Genomic DNA, 21621 nt, shown 5'->3' on the forward strand with positions numbered 1-21621 from the left:
TTGCCTCTTCTTCTTCTCTCTGTCTCTCTCTTTCTCTCCCTTCCGCTGTCTTGTTCAATTACAAAGCGGATGGTTCATCAAGTAGAACAGAGCGGGAGCAGGGTGGAAATGAGGTATGTAGTCCAGTCAGTGAGATTTAGAACAGCCCTCTAATAACAAGGGAGGTTAATGTATCGGTCTCAGGCCAGAGGACACATGCTGAATCTGCTCTATTAGAAACAACTTGTTCGGAACAAGAATACACTGTTGAGACATCCAATGCAGCAGTTTTATGGCAATAGTTTTATGAAAAAAAAATACCCGTTTTAAATCAATTTTGAAATACAAATGAGTACTTTTTGCCACACTTCTGCTCTGTTTGTTTATCACAAAGCCCAAACATGAGCCATTGTGAAATGCCAATATTTTTTGTATCTGACTACAGAGATGATTTTCCAAGGATAACACTGTGGGGCTAACTGAGGAGTTTGTTCTAAAGAAAAACTACAGCCAATTATTAAAGTATCAGTAAATAGCAGATACTTATTAGAGAAACCGATACTATTAGCGAACAGCTAATGCTATAGAATCCTAAAAGGTAACAAAATGGTTTCATTAAGAAAACCATAACAAATAATTACTGAATGAACTGCCTAAATTTTTCCTTCCATCCATCCATCCATCCATCCATCCATCCATCCATCCATCCATCCATCAGTCCATCCATCCATCCATCCTCTGCTTATCTGGGACAGCCTAAGCAAAGAAACCCAGACTTCCCTCTCCCCAGCCACCTCCTCCAGCTGAGGCACTAATTCTAATACCTCTCGCTTCACATTCGGCTGCTCCAAATCCAAAAAACACATGCAGTCTGGATGGGCTAACTACCCAGGGAGTCTGAGGAGTGTGATCCCCTGATAACTTGCTGAAGATGGGAACCACCACCACAGTCTGCTAATCCAGAGGCACTGCCCCAGATCTCCACGCGTTGTTGCAGAGCTGTGTCAACCAATACAGCCCTACAACATCTAGAGCCTTCAGGAACTCAGGGCGAATCTCATCCACCTCAGGGTCCTGCCACCAAAGAGTTGTTTAACTGCCTCAGTGACCTCACCCCCCCAGTGACGGGCAAGTCATCCACCTCGTCCCCAGACTTCCTTTACAGAAGATTTGTCAGTGGGATTGAGGAGGTCCCCGAAGTATTACTTCCACCACCTGACTATATCCTTGAAGTCAGCAGCGCTTCACACGCCCTATACATTTGTGTGAGCAGAGCACATCTTTCCTCTCCTGAGTCACCTGAGAGTTTGCCAGAATTGCTTTGAGGTGGTCCGAAAGTATTTTTCCATGGCCTCACCAAACTCCTCCAAGTTTTTGCTTTGGCCACTGCACAAGCTGCACTCCGCTTGGCCTGCCAGTACCCATCAGCTGCCTCCGAAGTCCCACTGCTTAACCAAGTCTAATAGGACTCCTCCTTCAGCTTGATGGCTCCCTTCATCTCTGGCATCCACCATCTGGTTTGGGGATTACTACCATGACAGGCACCAACCACCATGGAGCTGCAGCTCCCTGCCTCAGCAATGGTGACGTAGCACATGGGCCATTTGGACTCAATGTTCTCAGCCTCCCTTTAAATACTGTCAAAGTTCTACTAGAGGTGGGAGTTGAAGATCTCATGGATTGGGACCTCCGCCAGGCATTCCCAGTGTACTCTCACTATATGTTTAGGTGTGCCAGGTCCATCTAGCATCCTCCCCACCACCACCACTCTTCTCTTCAAGTGTCCAGAACACACAATTACTGGACACTTCAGCATCTGATCATACAATTACAAAATTGATCATCGACTTGCGACCTAGGGTGTTCTGGTTCAGATCAGGCAGGCCGTTCCTCCCAATCACACCCCTCCAGGTCTCACTGTTGTTGCCCATGTCTTCCAATAGGACAACAGTCTCCGGATGGAACACCTTTGAGCACTTCACCCAGCGACTCCCAGAAGGCTGGGTACTCTGAACTGTCATTGGGTGTGTAAGTGAAAACAGCAGTCATGACTTGTTCCCCAGGCCGAAGAGGGAACAGTCTAAATATCTGATTCTATAAAATAACTCAATCATGTTTTAAAATAACAGAATGCTGAATCTTTGACCAAAGTAAGAGCAAATGAATCATCAGCCTGTCTTCAGTGAATACAAAAGCAAACATTTTCATGGTTATAGTTCTGTACATTTGCTTGTCATAATTTCCCTTACAATTTTGTCTTCCATTCACCAACCCTGATTCTGAAACTGGGACACATTGCTAGCATGACTGTATGTTTTACAGCCAAAGTAGATGTGATACAGATGTAAATGCAGGTATAATGTTACATACCTTTGACCTCCTTTTCATTCCTGAACCAGCGCAGGTCAGCGGCAGGCTTGCTGCCCTGAGTGATGCAGGTCAGAGTGATGTGGTCTCCCTCCATGGCGGGCTTCGTCAGGCCATCAATCTCTGGCTTCTCTGGCACACCTGAAAGTTGGAACAGAGATCACAGTGATGAACTAATTCGCACACAGCAGGGTGTCATTATGCAACAATAATATTAGTATGCCTTATTGGAACCCCCAACCCCCCCCAGCTTTCCCACCTGCAGGGAGATTAGAGAGCAGACTACTGAGTTTCACCGAGCAGTGTCCTGCTTCAGAGCACATCAGAGAAGATTCTTTCTGGCACATGGGTGGGTGGTTTTTTTTCTAACCACTGGGTCATTCCCAGCTTTATGGCTGGGTCAACCCAAATTACAAGAGACATATTTTTTTTCATTGTTAACCTAGTTTTTTGTATTTCCCAGCTTATAAAGATGCTGTCTGTACTGTAATAGAAATACAATGAGGCTCAAAGGAGTTTTGTTTTCACAGAATCAGAATATACATTAAAAAAACATCAATGTGTCCTCAAAGAATAATTACTAACTAATGCAATCCCCGTGACCCCCCCCCCCCCCCCCCCCCCCAAAAAAAAAAAAAAAATCTTTTTGGGGGGAAGGGGGGGGGGGGGGGGGGGGGGGGCAAGGGATTCCAGTAGTTAGTAAAAACTGCCCTTGCTGTGTGTGTGTGTGTGTGTCTATATATATATATATATATATATATATATATATATATATATATATATATATATATATCATGATGTCAATCAAAGGAAAAACTCTAAGCTGATAAATAGTATGCTTGGTATGCCGGTGTGAGACAGGGCTGTGACTGTAGACAAGGCCATGACTATGTACAGAAAATGTTAATTACTGGCCTTTCCCATAATGAGTGTTTTAAGTATGCAGTGCCTGCCCTTCTAACGTCAATGAGCAATAAGTCTGCCTCCGGCTGAGTGACTGAAAGTTCTGTCAGTCAATGCCATTGACTGACTCTTGCCTTGTCTGTCTCACCACCTCCTGTAAGGTTTACTGCCAGAGTTAAAGGTCCTCCTGTTTTATGTTTCCCATTTGCGTGAAGGCACAAACTGCATACGTAATCCCAGCAACAGCTGCCGCTTGGCAGAAGCATAATTTAGTGAGATTTCACACCTCATCTAACTAAATATTATACATGTGATTTTTAATGTGCCTGGTTTTTCTATGCAAATTGCTTAGTTTTGAAGTATGTAAAGTAAAAGAGCCATAACATCGAGGAACTGTGGTGTGCGAATAAGTACGTGTGGGCTGACTTGAAAAGTATTTGATGGATTTTCTTCCAGACTGAATAAAAGCAGATCAAGTGCATTGTTCATCTTGCATAGTCACGTTCCCCTTGGGTGGCTATAGGCTGTACAGCTTTAAACCTTCTCTCTATAAAACAGTTTTTCAACACAGGAAAAGGAGCTCAATTTCTGATAGATGGGGAAAAAAAAAGGAAATGAGATTTTTCACTGTTTCTACAAATTTCTGTTGTAGTAAGTGATCACACTGATTTCTGGCAATCTATGCATAAATGTATGCGTTTTCTTAAAGCTTTTGAGCATAAAGGTCCATCACAAGGTATTTAGAGCTAAAATTAATGTCCTTCACTTTTAATATTTGTATACTTTTTCATTTATTGATCAAATACTAATCCTACCATGTCATGCATTATTAGCCACACTAGTGGCCATGCTAGCAGCTAATAACGCATGACATGGTTATTGATTTAAGCTCCAGAAATGGCAGTCTGTTGGTAAACTAGCTACTTTGGTGCAGACTCAAGAAAGATTAACATACATTTTGTGCAGGTATTGATGGCCTTTGGTGGATGAATTCTTGACTTTGGTGAGCTATTACTTTTCTTCTACCTGCAGGAGTTTAACATTTATATTTTTTGGGGAATGTCTCAACTACTACAGGATGGATTGCTGTGAAATTTATTACTGACATTCATTTTACCTGTAGGGTGAACTCTAACTCAAAAGTATCTGTAACATCAAGAACGCCATCAGGTAAAAAGTTGTATAATACTTACTTTGATGTCATTCCCATCAGCTTTACAAATTATTGTTTCCTTATGGCAACATATGAGCAGGTATCTGTATTCATGCCCCAAATCTTTTGAATCTGAACCCCCCCCCCCCCCCAAAGCATTTAGTGTTTTTTTTTTTTTTTCTGTTCATTCCCAGCACTTAAGGTCCCAAAAACCCAGGCCATCCCCTGACTATTTGGTATGTTTATAAAATCACCCTCTCTGTTTCCTAGCTTGCACCATTAACTATTGTTCAATATTGCAAAATAATTTTCTCCATATCCTTATTGAGCAGTAGCCTTTAATGTCTAATTCTCAGAATGCTTGTTAACACAGAGAGCCAGCTAATGATCCTGGAGTGCACAAGCACATCTATTAACATTAGCAAAAACTAATTGGCAAGATAATAAGCCCAGTGGCAGGAAATGAGACAATGTTTGTGTGAGGCCATGATCACAACACAAACACTGCTAAACGGAGGTAGGTACTAACAGTGTACACTATTTTTTTTATCTGCATTTGCAGGCATAAGCAACCGGCTTTTTAACATTGTTAACATTTCTTTTTCCTTTTGACTTTTTTCTTTTCAATTTTTAAAATTTTTATGCCAATGTCAGTGAAGCTACTACATATGGTCTTTTCCAAAAAGTGCATATAAAAAAAATATAAGAAAATCCTTTCAGATGTCCATTGAAGTTACAAATATGATTCTTTGCCTGATAAAAACAGTTTCGGTAAAGCTTCCAGACTAAATTGATTCGAGATTCAGTGAAAAAGAAAGTCTATTTGTAGCATTCTGTATCCTCAACAACCTCACAGGAAGAAATTAATATATAGTTACTTTTCAACCGCAAATGGTACCTTGTGTAGGCTGCAAAGTTTTGTAGGTACGAGAGACATCTGAATGAGCAGTGTGCATTTTTTTGTTTTTGGCTTTCTTTCTTCATTTTCTTACAAATCAATTACTTTTGCTTGAGGAGAAAGTAAACTTATAGTGAATGGTTAAAAAAAAAGACATGTATACCTAGCTCACTTTTTTAAAGATTTTATACACATTAGAGATGCTGTAACATTATATCCAGTTATTGAGGTAGAACAGAATTTTTGTTTGGATCTTGTACTCACCGAGAACAGTCAGGTAAGCTTTGGCCGTTCTGACAGGCATGGTGAAGAGAGAACAGGTGTACATGCCTTCATCAGACAGCATGACATCACTGATGCTGATGGTCAACTCTGATGACGTCGCGCGCACAAGCTCAATTCTGTTGTCCCTTAGAGCTGGAAACAGAAGCAAACAGATGCAGATCGTTAGAAAACTGCTTCAGTAACACTGAGCTTGCAGCTGTGGGAGAAACATGTCAGCGTCTAGAGTGTGGTGACAGGACTTAAATGCAAGTGTAATATTTAAAACATTTTTTTCTCTTTCATTATTTTTCATTTGGTAAAAGTGGTTTAAAAGTAGTTTAAGTGTATAGGGAATAAACTGCGCACATATGTGCTCATGCACAGATTGAGACGAAGCGAATGTAAAAGGCACAGAGAGAGAAATGAACCAATTCACAACCACCTCAGCTGGAAAAAACTAAAAAAAAAAAGGAGACATCTGTGTTACTAATATTTTGCTATCTCACTGTTACACAGTTTGCATTCCCATGAAAAAAACAATAACAGAGACCCTAAAATTAGGGCCTGTGCTCTTGGCATTATTTAATGCATATCCTAAATTAACTTATCTATAAAATCATCAATCAGTATCAATGAAATGCACTTTCATCCATTAATTTAAAAATGAATGCATCAGCTAACCTGCACATTAAACTACACAACATAGCTTTCCTTGCTATAAACCACTGCAGACATTTACTTATATGAAAATATAATCTTCCAAAAGACATAACGGAATGCAGTGGAAATCAATACTGCAATAAAAGGCAGAGAGTGCGGCTTAATGAGAATTTGGCAAGATGTGAGACTTGAAATAGATTTGCTGAGACTGAATAGCCGGTTAAACGATACAAGACAGTCCTTCAAGCTAGACTTCATATCTATGATATGTTGAAAGCATGCACTAAAAAAAAAAAAAAAAATCCATGGCACCTTGAAAATGGCAGTCAAAAAACTGAACACTAATTTGCAATTAAAAAAAAAAGACCATGTGAACTATTAAATTTCTTTCCTGCTGTTTCTATGGCCTTGGCTGTCGGGAAGATTTAGTCAAGCCTTCCTTTTGCTAGTATAATGCCTTTCTACAAACCTTATTTAATATGAGCAGCCAAGGCTACTTTGCTTTTAATCTCCATGAAAGTGACTCAGGACTCTCCTTGTTCAAGTGTGTGTGTGTGTGTGTGTGTGACTATTTCTGTACTTAGCATGACTATTTCTGTGCAGGTGTTTACATTTTCTTTCATTTGAGCTTTTGAAAGACTATTTGTGTCTTATGATAGTAAAAAGAAAAAAAAAAACACTCTGGTTTTTGTTGCCTCTCCAGGCGGGGTTCAAAAGTAAAAGCTATAACACAGTCTGTTTGTAGAGTACTTTAAAGACTGGCTGGTTGAATTATGAGAAACGATACCCAAGGTATCTACTACATCAATTACAACATCGTAAAACTTTAAGCTTTTTTTTAAAAACTACAACTCAAACCTAAATTAATTTTTATATATGACACGATACTGGGTGAAAGATCCTTAAAATCTATGACAAAATTATATAATGTATTCATTGTGTTTTGTTATATCTCTGCAGCTAGAGTATCAGATCTAATTTTATTATTAATGGATGCAATATCCCTGTGATAGACTGGTGACCTGTGACAGCTGGGATAGGCTCCAAGCCTCCCTGCAACCCTGAAATGGCTAGATGGTTAAGAAAATGGATTAATGTAATTTCCTAGTCAGTGGAATTTATTAATGGTGTAATACATAATTAGATATTTTAATAGGCACCTTAATAAGGCTAAGATATAGATCAGGCCTCATTTCAAATTCTTTGAAAAAGGCTGCTGCTCACTTTGTATTTAACTTATCCTGCCAGTGTCTTATTGCAAAGCTACAGTTCATCAATATGTTACTCTTTTTGCTGATAGGCATCCAAGCATGAAACCGTAAGATGTAAGAAATAATTGTACTGCTTCAAACTACTGGCCCAGCAGACAACAGTACTGGGGATATCATAAATCTGAATTGAAAAGATTTCATGTAGAACCAAAATGAACTTGGCCCAAACAATTCTTCTGGGAATTTTTAGAATAGGTGTAACAAGGGACAGAGCAACTGGGCCAGATAATTGCTCTTAACTTTGGAAAGTCTAATGGAAATCATACATACGTTGCACAACATTTTTTTTTTTACCTTCCACCATAATAATATTGAGGATTTACATAATTTCCAATCTCCATACATTTTTTCCAGTTACAGTACTAGTGAAAGACACGTTTGTCCTCTGGTCCCATGAAAGCTGGATGATGCAGAAAGTATTTAATATCATGCAGGTTATAATCTATACATACGGCACTTTTGTAAATAGTGGAAACTGGTACATTTCTAGCCCTTCTAGGTGCATTATTTTTGCAGCTTCTATGTGTATGCTGTGATCACAGAACTGGCAAACATAGAGAAATGTCAGTGAGCTATGCTGTGTCACTTGGTCTGCCAAGAAATGAAAGCTTTGCTTTGTGTGTTCCAGGCTAAACATCTACAGTAGATGGCAAAAGTGTTGTAATCGGTTCAGCTAAACGACAGCTGTTCTGTCTCATTTATCACTGCATTTGTTCTGTCCCTTCCCGTTCTTCACAACACCGGTTATCGCTACATGTTGTGTGCTGAGCCTGAGCAGACGTGACAAGTTGATACCAAGCACATGACATATCTGTAGGCTCCACACTAGTGACAGTAGACTGCTGTTTCTGTGAGTGTGCGTATGAGTACACATGCCCATTAATGCAAGACGGGAGAATTAGTTTCAGTCTAACACACTGCCAGTTCAGCTGATGGTTAAACCTTTCCTGAACAGATAGTTAGGATTCATGTCACATGCCATTGAACTACACAAACAAATGCACAGACTTTATCCTAATGAATAAAATAAGGCAAACATGGATTATCTAAATTTAATACACACAAAGACTGCTTTTTGTCTCTGTTTTTCTATCTTTCTTTCTGTCAGTTTTAGTTTTTCTCATTCCACCCACCCTAAGACCTCATTCTGTCTACTCAGGCAGCTCCACTAACCTGTAAATGTACAGAAGTTAAACAATGCTTCAGTTCAACTGTTGTCTTATTTGTTTTGGGCAAGGAAGTAGGAGCAAGTAAATGTCAGAAAATACATTTATGGTTGCTGGCTCACTAGCTGTCTCTGCCTTAATCCAACATCCCATTCTTAGAAGTTGTTTGAGAGAGAATGAGGGACATGGGGAGTTAGATCATTGAAAGGCATATAGACTTGTCTGATTTATTGGTTTACTTTAGCAAAGAAATTAGAACATGAAGTCAGTGATTTAACTTGCTGTGATGACATTACATTTATTATAAATGGGATTAATTGTAAAGTGACTCAGTTGTAACAAACCTGATTGAATAAGTGGGAAAATCCTGTCAATCATCACTTGATAAAGAAATGGAGAAAAACGATTAAATCCTCCTCGAATACTAAATTTGATGATTCTTATTATTCAATACATAATCTTGATTTCGTAATCCAGTCATGTGTTTTTGCATTTTTTTTTTCAGTAGTTACAGGCAAAGATCAGGATAAATTTGATGCCAAAAAGCAGGATCATCCTGATCCCCCTGGAAGGAGGGGATTCAGGCTGGGTTTAGACACATGAAAGGTGTTATATATATCCATGAAATCATAACATAGCTGATATTGGCAACAGTGAAAATACCCTTACATTTTAGTCCCACTTTCATAACCACACCAGTTGGTCAGCAAGTTACAATAATCCAATTGACAAGGGGGTTTTGTCTTTCTTATCTAGAAATGTGGAAATACAGTTAGGTCCATATGTTTTTGGAAAATGACACAATTTTTGGTAATTTTGCCTCTGTACACCACCAGACTGGATTTTAAATAAAATCATTGACATGCGATGTGACATGCAGACTTTCATATTTAATTCAAGGGATTTAACAAAATGTGAAAAAAATGTATTAAACCCATTAAGGCGTTTAACAAAACTAAATTAACTGCTTAGATTAGAACCATTTTTATCCTCAGCCCCCCATTTTCAGTGGCTCAAAATTAACTGGACAATTGACTGACAAGCAGTTTCACTGCCAGACAAATTATGACAAATTAAGCTGTTAGAAGGTCTGGAGTTGATTACAATTAACATTTGGTGTCATTTCATTGGAACTCTCGATATGAGGTCCAAAGACATGTAAGTGAGGGAGGCCGTCAATAGCCTGAAAATCCAGAGACAAAATTTGGTTCTTTAAAAAGCAAAACAGAATGTACTGGCCAGCACAGCACCACTAACATGGCCTGAAAGATACCAGAAGACAACTAAAGTGAAGTGTCAGAGAATTCCTTCTTTGGTTAAGAACAACCCATTCATAACATCTAGCCAAGTCAAGAACACTCTCAAGAAGGTAGGAGATTGACATTGACAAACAACGACAAGGTCTACAATCTAGAAACTTCATTAACATAAACAGAAAATTTACAACATGATGCAAACTGTTGGTTACACTCAAGAAAAGGACAGGCAGAAAGAGTTCTGAAAACAATTGTTTGGACAAACGAAACCAAGATTAACTTGTGCCAGAACAACAGGAAGGGAAAAGTATGGAGAAGGAAAGGCCTATGATCACAAGCATACCATGTCATCTGTCAAACATGGTGGAGGTAATATTATGGTATGGACATGCATGGCATGACTGCTGACAGAAGTAGCAGGATGAATTCTGAAGTGTACAGGGCTATACTCTCTCCTCAGATTCAGCCAAATGCTGGAAAACTGATTGTGTGGCACAGTGCAAATGGATAATGAACCAAAGCATACTGTAAAAGCAACTCAAGAGTTTCTCAAAGCAAAGAAGTGGGATATTCTGCAATGGCCAAGTCACCTGATCTCAACCCAACAGCTTTTCAGTTACTGAAGACAAAACTGAGGTCAATGAGACCCACAAACAAGCAGTAACTGGAAGCGACTGTAGTCAAGGCCAGACAGAGCATTTCAAGACAGGAAACACAATACTTAGTAATGTCCATGGGTTTTAGACTTCAGGCAGTCATTGACTGCAAAGAATTTTAATGCTAGTATTAAAAATAATCCTTATATTTATAATTATGTTAGTTTTTCCAATTACATTTGCGCACTTGAAAATGGTGGACTATGTGTAAAAGTGACTGTAACAGTTAATACAATACTTTTGTTAGCCTCCAGAATTAAGTCTGAAAGGTTGTGCCATTGTCCACTTACTTACCTAACTACGTAACGGGACCAAAGCATACCATAAATTATGCTTTTACGGTATGTGTGTGTGTGTGTGTGTGTGTGTGTGTGTGTGTGTGTGTGTGTGTGTGTGTGTGTGTGTGTGTAAGTTTAGAGATATAGTCCATTTGGAGGTTCAATGTCTGGAGAAGGCAAAAGATAGTCACAAAAAGGACAAAGGCAGTGGAACAGACTTCCCTGGAAACATGGACACCAAGTCTTTTGAGTTCACTTGTGGAAATGTGGATTCTTTTTGATTATCTTTTTTCTGGTTTTATCAGCACAGTTTGAGGCACCCTTCCCTTCAGCTAACCTGGACAGTTGGGAATCGAAGCATACTCTGTGGAAAGAATGGCATCTTGGCCCGCACCTTTGTCAGGCTGCAATATGTCATTCACCCAAGAGAGACCGTGCTCATGGATCTAGCAAATATCTCTGAGCAGGAGCTGTGTATGAAGCTGCAAACCCACTGGGACACCAGCACCATCCATCCAGTTGATCAGGGCAGGGGAGAAACTACTTAGCTCTAGAAAGACTATGAGCATCATTCTCAAGAGAGCAAGGGGAGAGCTGGGAGAAGAGGGTTGACTGGGCTAGGGTGAGCTGGAGGCCAGAAGCTCATGCGCCCAAATCATTGTAACATCAGCTTCTAGCTGGCCAAATGGTGAGGGTTACAATTAAGGGATAAAACACCCAATAAATATATATATTTTATTAGTTTTATATTATTTAGGTTACACAATTTATAAACTGGATTAATTATATATGATTTATTTCAGACACAAGAGCTAACTATATGATGTAGAACAGGCAGCTGATTTAAAGGACTCACATTTTTTTTCATAGCATGTAAAACAAACTACAATCGACCACTGGTCTTTCACATGAAAGCCTGTATATCGACAGAGACGGTAGAGAGGAGGAATGCATCCTTTGCTATTTGTCCATGAAGGTGCTGCAGCTGCATGCCATCCATTATAGACCATTAGTGCCGACAGCCCTGAATGCGTTCATGGAGGATGGTGCTGTTGTCAACATCAAAGGGTGTTGGATTTGTATTCCACAATAAATACTGACGGAACACAACCACCGTTTTTTTTTTTTTTTTTGCTCACTGAGCTCAAGTTTGTGATTCTCTCTTCATCCAATTACAAGCGCTGATGACCGTAGGCTGAGAACAACATCGGCGTTGAGGTTCCCACGAAAGCAGCCATGACGTCAGATAACAGTAAAGACTGAGAACAAATGCACGTCTTTGAAAAGAAGATCTAAGACAATGCAAAGCTGCACAGAGAGGTCAAAGATGCCCCCCCCCCCCCCCCTCCACACACACACACACACACACACACACTCCCCTGTCCCTTCATCTATCAAGAGACAGCATGTATAAGGTGCTACATTAGTTAGCTGGGCCTCGCTAAAATTGCAAAACATCACAGCAGATGGCTACAGCACACCAGCAAAACACTCTTTGTTTATATATAAGATGCCATACATAGTGTGTGTGTGTGTGTGTGTGTGTGTGTGTGTGTGTGTGCAACAGGAATCCAGCATGTATCTAATTTGGCTGCATACATAATAGTTTTCCTTGGTTACTCTCTGCCATCATTAAAAGCAGTAGGTAAGGAAACATGGCATGTGTGGACAAGTTCATGTGTATGTGAATGGACGCTGATTACATTTTTTTCTTTTTTTTTTTTACATTACAAATGTGTTTATTGTATGAACATACAGAGTCTGTACAATACTAGCAGTCAGAACTTTGAAACTACTCCCTTTTTAACCTGTCATGTCTGCACATTTTACTTCATCCTTATCCATCCATATTTTCTTCTTCTTCTCTCTCATGCACTTTCCTTTCCCTCTTTCGACTGGACCCCCCACCCCCACCCCTTACGTCTACCTCCCTGTCCCTTCATCTATCCAGGGACAGTATGTATTAGTATGGAACCTTGGCAGGTGTTTGTTCATTCAAGTGACACAGTTTTATAATGAGAAAAGTGCAAATTTCAGAATATACATTCAGCTGGATGTGACTGTTCTCTTTTCCTTGTCAACAACCCATCTGGGGACTTGAATTTGTCTGTGCGAATGTGTGTGTGAGAGACTGATAGGGAAAAGCAAACAGAATGCAATGCCTATTGAATTGCTTAATGTATATTCTCTATCTCAGGCATTCCTCAGCCTCCATTACCTGTTATGGCTTTCTGAGGAAAACTGGCTTTTTAAAATGTAAAATGTGCCATACTCTATAGAGTAATTGGCTTGTGGAGATTTTTCCTGTGACAGAAATGATTTTCTTTCATCAGTCTCTACCTGCCATGTCGAGTTCAGTGGGACACCTTCGCCAGCCCTACTTCATTAAGTCCTTGTGAGAAGCGGGTCAGTGAGGAGACAGCTCTTGCCCATAAGCTCTACTGTATTTTGCAGAGGAATACATTTTCCTCAGCCGCTCGAGAGCAAGGTGTCTATAAGGTGCTACATATTTTTACTGGGGTATCCGCTACAGCTATCCTTCAAAATGACTTTGTAAAGCTTTTAAAACAAAGTAAAAAACGTCCGGAATGTCACATCCTTGTTTTTATAGTGTTGAAAGTTCCCACCACACAATTCTTAATTTTAGGTTGTATTATAACCATGTATTTCTCATTCCCAACTCTGCACTCCAGAACTTTCTCCTTAAAGACAGAAAAAAATAAGCCTGACACTATAAGTGTGAGCTAATTATTCCCATTTGCCTCCGGTATTCTTCCCTACACCCTGTGAATGATAAGTGGCTCTACTAATAAACACAGTAATAACTGGATCTGTTGCCTCATTTGACAGTGTACTGTCTTTCTCACCCTAGCCTGTTTTACATCAGAACGAACAGAGTTGACATTTGTCTGACACCAGTTTCTGGGATCCACAATGACAACTATTCAGAAGTCTGCTTTTAATTGCAATAGCTGCATGCACATCTAAGTTTACTGCAAACAAAAGTAGTACAAGTGGTTTTTTTTTTCCTTTCTAAATCAAAAGCTGAATGTTTTATATTTAAATACAGACATGTGCAAAGAGAGGCGACAAAGAGAGAAGACGCAGAATGCTCAAGGTCAGAGGAAAAGTTTGGCTGTTTCTTTCACAGGTGATAACTGCATCTGAAAGCTCTCATAAAATGCCTCCTTAATTCCTCTCCTTTATCCCACCAAGGCCTACATTCCATCTCCTTTTTCTTCTTTTCTTCCTCTCATGTTTTATGGTCCTTGTCTTGGAGAGAGGGGACTTGTTAGGGATCTTTGGAGATTTACAGTCAAGTTTTTTTTTTTTTTTCTATCAGAGAGAACACCGTACCAATCTTCAGCCCGATATGAAAGGATGTTTCATAGAGGTACTCTACCAGGGGGAAAAAAGACAGCTGTCTCAAAAGTTTAACTTTCTAGCTAAGATTAAGTTTTGAGAGAAAGTTCTGCTATCTGTTTAATAAAAAGTCTGTCAGGCATTTCTTATTTTGTTATTTACTTTGGAAAACTTTTAAAAGCCTATGCCCCTAAATTGCTCAGGCACAGATACTCTGAATGCATCAAAGCTTTCATGGTTGCATACTGGGGAGGTGGAATGCTTGACATTCCACATGCACACATGTATATATGCGCTTACAAGTACAGATACACACGCTCACACAACCACAAACACCCAGCAAATTGATTCAGACAGCTGAATATTTGATATCTGAGGACCTGAATGGTTTCATATTCAGCAGTTTGGGGGCCTAAAAATGAGCAGTTGGCCCTTAGCTGTTCACCCATAACACTAATCTTAATGTTTAAACAGATTCAATCAATCTGTAAATGGCTCAGCATAGACACACTTGTCCACCACAGGTGCACTCAGCAGTTTAGCAATTTTTTCAAAAAGCATTAACATACCATTGCTCATATGTACATCAAAAGGCTGCAGAAAATGTTACAAATTACATTTTGTTCACGTTAAAGTGAAAGAAATATATATATATAAAAAAAAAATAACTCTGCAGCAAAGTGATATGAAAAATTATTCAAGTTTTAGAATGCAGCTTTTAATTTGATATAACTATTAACTATTAAGTAACTATTTTACTAATATGCTGGTGCATATGCGTGGGGCTCAGGTAGCTCACACTGAGTTAAAAGTTACAAAGACAGCGTGACCTTTTAATGGTCAGTTTGCCTTTTCAACAGCATGAGGCAAGAGCAGAGCAACTCAAGAGCATGAAATTGCTTTAAAATTTAATCTCTCAAAATCAAAGTATTAATAAAGCATTTAGCAGGAAAGATGTCAAACTAATTTTATAACCATAACAAATACTCAGGAGCACAAATTCATACACAGAATAACAGCAATGCAAATTTTCCAAATCTTTGGTAGTTATATGAAAAGAATGTTATTCAAATTTTTTATGTAAAAGAATTCATCACTTCATCATGGTTGGCACAGTCAGAAAAATGATCTTTTCTTGTAACCGTTAGTCCAAATTCATCTTTACCTTTTACTTTTGTAAACAGGCCAACTCAGTAGCTGAGTGTTTAATACTACATGGGTACATATATCTTCAAGGATCTTTAAGAGTCCTTGGTTTAAATCACATTGAACTCAGACCTTTACTGCATGTCAGTCTGCTCTCATTCCCTGCATTTCTCACCTCTGCTGAATCTACTCAGTAAAGGTGAAAATGCCAAAAAAATTTAAATAAAAATCTTTACATAGTGTAAAATGATGGCTTAACTGTATATGAGCATGCTTGTCTAGTTGAGAAACTATTTCAGGAAGTAAAGGGGCAAATAAAAATGATATCAGTTCCAGAATAAAGTGTACTATTTTTGACCCTGAAGAAATAGTACACCACCATGCAGAAAGGCATGTCACTGTTTTATCCTGCAGATTCTCTAAAGACAAGATGACCTAAACCCAGATTTCACACCGCTAATTACATTACTGGAGAAATATGTGCAGCATCTTTTGTTACCATACAGCTCCCAGCACAAAGACCTGCTGCTTTAGTATAATTTTGAACAGAACTATAATGTATTCAGCTCTGCCAAATGTGTGCTGCTGGCAAATGCTTTATGATGCATGTAAAGACAGGTAAACCATGATCCTGCCATAGTCTGTAAGGTATGGGTGGACAGATAATTAGAGAGAAGGGATTCAAAGAAGTGCTGTAGGTTGAAAATGAAAACCCATATGTGGGTGTTTTTTTTCTTTTTTTAAAAAAAGAAAGAAATGGTATGAAAAGGGGTTAGAGCATTACAGCAACCATGTTGAGTAGGTGATTTAAATGTCATACCATAGCCAGTGCTCACACATGATGAGTCTACTAAATAGGCTTGCAAATTTAGCCTGGAAAGTAATTATACATAGGCTCTTTCTAGTATGGGAATAACGAATATTTTGTAATTATGGGTCATTGCAGAATTTCTCCATCCAGGAAATAAAGCTATTATCAAGTCAACCAAAAGAGCAATTTGTAAGGAGATATTAGCCTCTTTTGAATCTTATAAAAGAGAGAATCCCTCTTGCCCAGTGCTCATCTCTCTCACTGTCAAAGCACAGCTTAAGTCCCTTAGTGGTAAGTGATGGAAAGGACAAAATTGGCTACATTCGGGACAATGACTTATTTGAAATTCAAACAACTCTTCGCAGCCAGCACCTTTGAGAGGATGGGAGACAAGAGGAGTCTCTTTCATCTGACTAAATGTCTTAGAGGTGAGCCTCAGTGCTGACATTAAACAGCAGCTGAGAAACCAGCACCACTCAAAAGACTGCGATGGAGTCAGTTGCTGCATTTGTTTTTCCAAAAGCAATATGTTTATGCTAATGCGCTTTGACTGAATTAAACAGAGGATGCAAGTGACGTTCTTTTGTGATATGACACGTGCGCATGCAGGTGCCGCGTAAAGTCAACAACCTGTTGAATAGATGCACATAAATATAATCTGGCATAATCCATCTTGTCGAAATTACAGTGCAAACACACTATTCCACGCAATAATATTTACAGAAGTTGACTTTGAAATGGAGCTTAAACTTGGAAATTTAACATTTTGATAAGAATGGCGCTTAGATGGAGCAAACCTGTAACCTCAAACAAGATAGATGCTAAAGTGCATAAAAAGTCTCTTGTACATTAAGAGACAGAAAAAAAAAAGTTTTTTCAACCACTGTGACACAGGAAAGTATGCAAAAAGTTGCAGAGTTGGGGTTGTATTTTTGAGCAACTGTGTGCTTGCCCTAATCCCCATCTTCTTCTTCCCAACAGGCAGCAAGGAAAATTAATCTGAAACCTACTGTGCTCAAAGGCGTTTGCAGCTGAGACATCTTTCCTTTCACACACTGCCAGTGGCACTTTGGAAACACTCACCATCTCTGTGCTCCCATCAGCATGTGCATCTGAATTTGCCACGTTCAGCAAGACAACTCCCAAAGCGCGCGCATGCAGAGACACACACACACACACACACACACACACACACACACACACACACACACACACACACACACACACACACACACACACACACAAATACAGACCCAAACCAAAACAGCAACACAGTTTTGGAGCCTTAGGAGTATCCCCTGCTTTTCTGATAATAAGAGAGTCCTTGGCTGGTTTTTCATTTCCAATCTCGGAGCCTTGCACTGGAAATGCCATGAAATAGACCCCCAAGCCCGACCCCTGGTGTGATATGGAATAACCTGCAGAGAACATCAACTGTTGAATTTGATGTTCAATGTAGCTTTTTACTGCAGCTCTTTCTGAAAAAAGGCAGGTAAGTGAAAACGTGAATGGCTGAAATGGCTGAAAATTGAAATGCTTTGCCCTTGCATGCATTCACTTATTTTATGCAAAAATACATACAAACACAAACAGACACAAACACACACACACACGTACAGTGAACACCCAAATGGACAAGGAAGCCCAGTGGGCAGCGGGATAATGGAAAAAGACTGTGTAAATCCCATATGTGCTTAATCCAGACACTTACAAGAGAGTGTGATTCATACTCTATTACACTCAAATAATACAGCTGAGAGACGCGTAGGGCACAATCACTCCAGCAGGCATGAACCAACTAAATAAGGCCCATGAATCCTCTTTATGGGGACACTAGTGAAGATGGTGTAAAAGGTCAGGAATAAACCCTTTGTACTTATTAGCCATTAAAACAATGGTAGTTTCCTGCCACACCTATAACTTGTGCATGCATGTGCGTTACTGTGTTTGCATGCATCTCTGTGAAAGATAACAAGGGCTTGCATTGTTTAATGGAGAAATTTCTGTGTGGGAATATGCAGATCTCCAGCATATAAACTGTTATTTATACAGAGGTTGGAGTCTTCTCTGCAGATGACATTATTCTCAGGCTGTTTTCTTCCTGAATGTGGGATGTGTTGATGAGATTGTTAAAGTCCCATATTACAAAACATTATTTCTTCTGTTTATACACTACAATGTAACCTCACAGTTGCAAAGTGTTTACAAATCCATAAATTTAAACTATGAGTTTGAGTAAATGGATTTTAACACCTTCACTAAAAAAACGAGGGAAATATTTCCTATTCAGCATTTTTACATTATTAAACTGAAAAAATCCCTCCTCCCACTTTAAGTGAAGTCTGTATTTTTTTTGCTTGTCACTCTTTAGGCAGTTCTGATAAAGAAGTGGCCTTCATTGCTGGTGTTTTTCGTGCTATGAAATTTCACTGTAGAACTAAAATGTTTCTGTGCATATGATATTCATTTGAGTCTGAGAGCCCATTGTAATACCTTGGGAAAATGCACCACTAAATAGCTAACTTGATGCTCCAGCAAGGTATGCTCCACTGACAAAGGCTATATCACAAAATGTGAAGATGAGTCTTTGAATATCAGCACCAACTTTATTGCTCTCAGTTATACACAAGGCAACAATACTGCACCATTCCTAATATACTGTGCTATATATGCGGATGGCTGTATGGCCTGACTACTAACAATGTGTGGGATGATCTGATGTTCTAACTTAACCAGAACAACAAATGAAAACTTTTAAGCATGGTTTTAAATTTAGATTGAGAGGTTATTTAAAATAAAAATGGATTTGATCCACCGCTTTCTTTTTATTGGCTGTAGTTAATCTGATGCAAGGTTTGCTTGTACTTGAAATGCCAAATGAGTTGGATGATAGATGTACCAGCCTGTCCTTATACCCCCACTGATCTTATCCAATTTTTCTTTCCAACAATCCAAATATCCATCACAGATAATTATTACAGTAAAGTAAAACAAACTGTGCACAAACAGAGAAACTCAAGCCCTGAAATTGTTAATGGCAGGTAATGCTCAGCTCTGGTTATCCTATTCTAGCAAAAGAAGTCCAAAACACAGCTGGCCACATCTACTCTCACCACCAACTGTTTCTTAGTAGAGACGGGTGTGTGGCTATGTGTGTAAGGTTGAAAGATAAAGTAAAAAAATAATAACAGCCACGTAGTAACCATGTTCAGAGGAAAGCTTTGAAAAACATCATAAAAAGCATCTTGGACATGAGTGTATCTGTTTCTCCTTACTGTGAAAGAATTTGCTGTGCAGACAGGAAAGCAAACTCGAGAAATGTTGGACGGTTGCTGCGACACAACAGAGACGTCCACTTCGAGTGACAAACATGCAGAAATAGGGAGTTGTTTTTTTTTTTCTTGGTTGCTTTCCATCAAATAATAAAAAAAAAGGATTCAATCCTATTCCTCTACAAACCTAACATAGGGAATACTTTTAAAGGCTGCATCTGTCATGTGGTGTCTGTCCATCTCCAACTCACCCTTCTTGTCCCCAAAAAAGAGGGTCTGCTGTGCTGGGTTTGACCACTGGAGGGAGGTGTTGTCATTATACTCCACACGGCAGGTCAGGTTTGCGGTCCCACCCTCTGTCACAGTCACATTCTGAACCAGAGGATACTGACCACTTATCCCTGCAAAATGACACAAAATGGAAATGTTTAAGAGGAGATGTGGATGCATCAGGTGGGGGACAGAAAGATGCAAGGACAGACAGAGACAGATGGTACGTTTGTGATTGCTTAACTTGTAAGGGTGCTTTGGTAATTAAATTCACTTGATGAATTCCAGTTCAGCACAAGGGTGATAATATAAGATAAAAGCTTTGCAGGTAAATTAAAGGATTTGTTTTTTATCCAGCTGGTTGATAAGGATACTTACAAATAAAATACTTTCATGTCACTGGATGAGTAAATCAGCTCCTCACAAGGGAAGAAAAGAGAAAGAAAAATATTTTGTGTGTTTGGAAAAAAAAAGAAGCTTAACAGCCTAATTACAAAGCAAATGTTCAGGCAGACTGGCCACTCACCACTGTGTGCTAAATTGGACCCTAACACTGAACACACAGGAGGCATTTAGCCCACGGTACCAACCCTGAAACCTTAGCTACACAGGGAAGACCAATTAAAAACTGTTCTCTGTGGACTTGTGTGCATGCATGGTTGTAAATTTGTGTTAAGCCTGCATCCAAAGAGAGAATTGCAGAGCTCAACAGAGTGATATAATTTTGTGTGACCTCTAAGGTGAATAGAGGGAGTTTTCAGTACCATGGACAGGTCGTTTCTGGAGCCAGTTTATAGCTGCTTGCCAGTTTTCAGAACTCTGGACAGCTCACACTGTTGTTTGTGTGAGTGTATGTGTGTTTGTGTGTGCTTTATTAAGAAGGCTGAGGGAGCAAGTAAGCAAGTAAATAATAATAACCATAAATCTATCCCTGTCCCCATCCCCAGAGGACAGATTTTAAAGACTGTGTGAATGAAGGCTTAGGTAAGAAAGATTATTCATCCCAAGCTAACTCTCACGTCTTAAACCACCACCCCTCCAGGCGAGGATTAGGAAACACTGAAGAAAAGAAAAACATATATAAGGGGGAAAAATATTTCAAATTTGTGAGATTTTGAAAGATTTTAAAATTGCCACTAAACACTGGTAATGGATTTTTCTTACTGAAGTTAATTATAGCACAGGTAGTGTAAACAAACCTGCAGATAGTGTTTGCCTTCTGAGCTAGCAGATGAGGCAGGGAAACCCATGCTGAAGGATGTGTCGAGACAGGAGAAGGTGAGGTGAAGGAGAGAAAGAGAGGAAAAGAGAGGTAAGTCATGGAGCACGGGTCATTTCCAGTGTTGATTAAGGCCTCCCGAGGTTAATCATGCGTGTGAGAGATAGAGCGGGAAGAGGAGGGAAACGAAGGAAAAATGGATGTGAGCTATGGGAGGCTAGGAATATGTTTTATTCATGAAAGTTTTGCATGAGGCATGATCTGCCAGCGATTTACCGTTCTGCTGCGCCTGCCCTCACTCTCTTTATTACTCCTTCTCTTTAAATCACTTACTTTTTCTCATTTTTCTCACTCACGCAGTGGAGCGACAAGCAGCCCAGTGTGATACATTTTGTTTCTTTTGTGCTGGTCACAAAGAGAAGTTAATGGTTAACCGCCATACCCAGTGGTAGCAATGATGTTTTGTGAGTGAGATTTTGCACAATATAATTTTAGTTCATTACCGCAGCAGATGTGTCTGGGGAGCCGCTTGCTTGTTGTGTTGCCAACTCTTCACTTACAGTATATCTTAAAATATAATAGACTAGTTTGTTTTCCAAATTATCTGCTTATGACAAACAAGGAAGAATTGAGTGATTTAATGAGTATGGCAAAATGCCACGCATGTCTTGAGGGAAAATGAGTGTTTC

At 39.3% G+C, this 21621-nt stretch overlaps 1 protein-coding gene across 2 annotated transcripts in view; it reads right to left on the minus strand.

Annotated features, from left to right (window-relative positions):
• Positions 1-21621, minus strand: part of LOC115791776 (cell adhesion molecule 2-like) — a 224573-nt gene that overhangs the window by 42473 nt on the left and 160479 nt on the right. For both annotated transcript variants that reach the window (XM_030746015.1, XM_030746014.1), the window contains exons 2-4: positions 19695-19844; positions 5565-5717; positions 2350-2487 (exon numbers count right to left, since the gene is read on the minus strand). In XM_030746015.1, the coding sequence (XP_030601875.1) occupies positions 2350-2487; positions 5565-5717; positions 19695-19844 (441 nt within the window). The remainder of the gene's footprint in view (positions 1-2349; positions 2488-5564; positions 5718-19694; positions 19845-21621) is intronic.

Source organism: Archocentrus centrarchus, chromosome 14, assembly GCF_007364275.1.
Source record: "Archocentrus centrarchus isolate MPI-CPG fArcCen1 chromosome 14, fArcCen1, whole genome shotgun sequence".
Classification (NCBI taxonomy): Eukaryota; Metazoa; Chordata; class Actinopteri; order Cichliformes; family Cichlidae; genus Archocentrus; species Archocentrus centrarchus.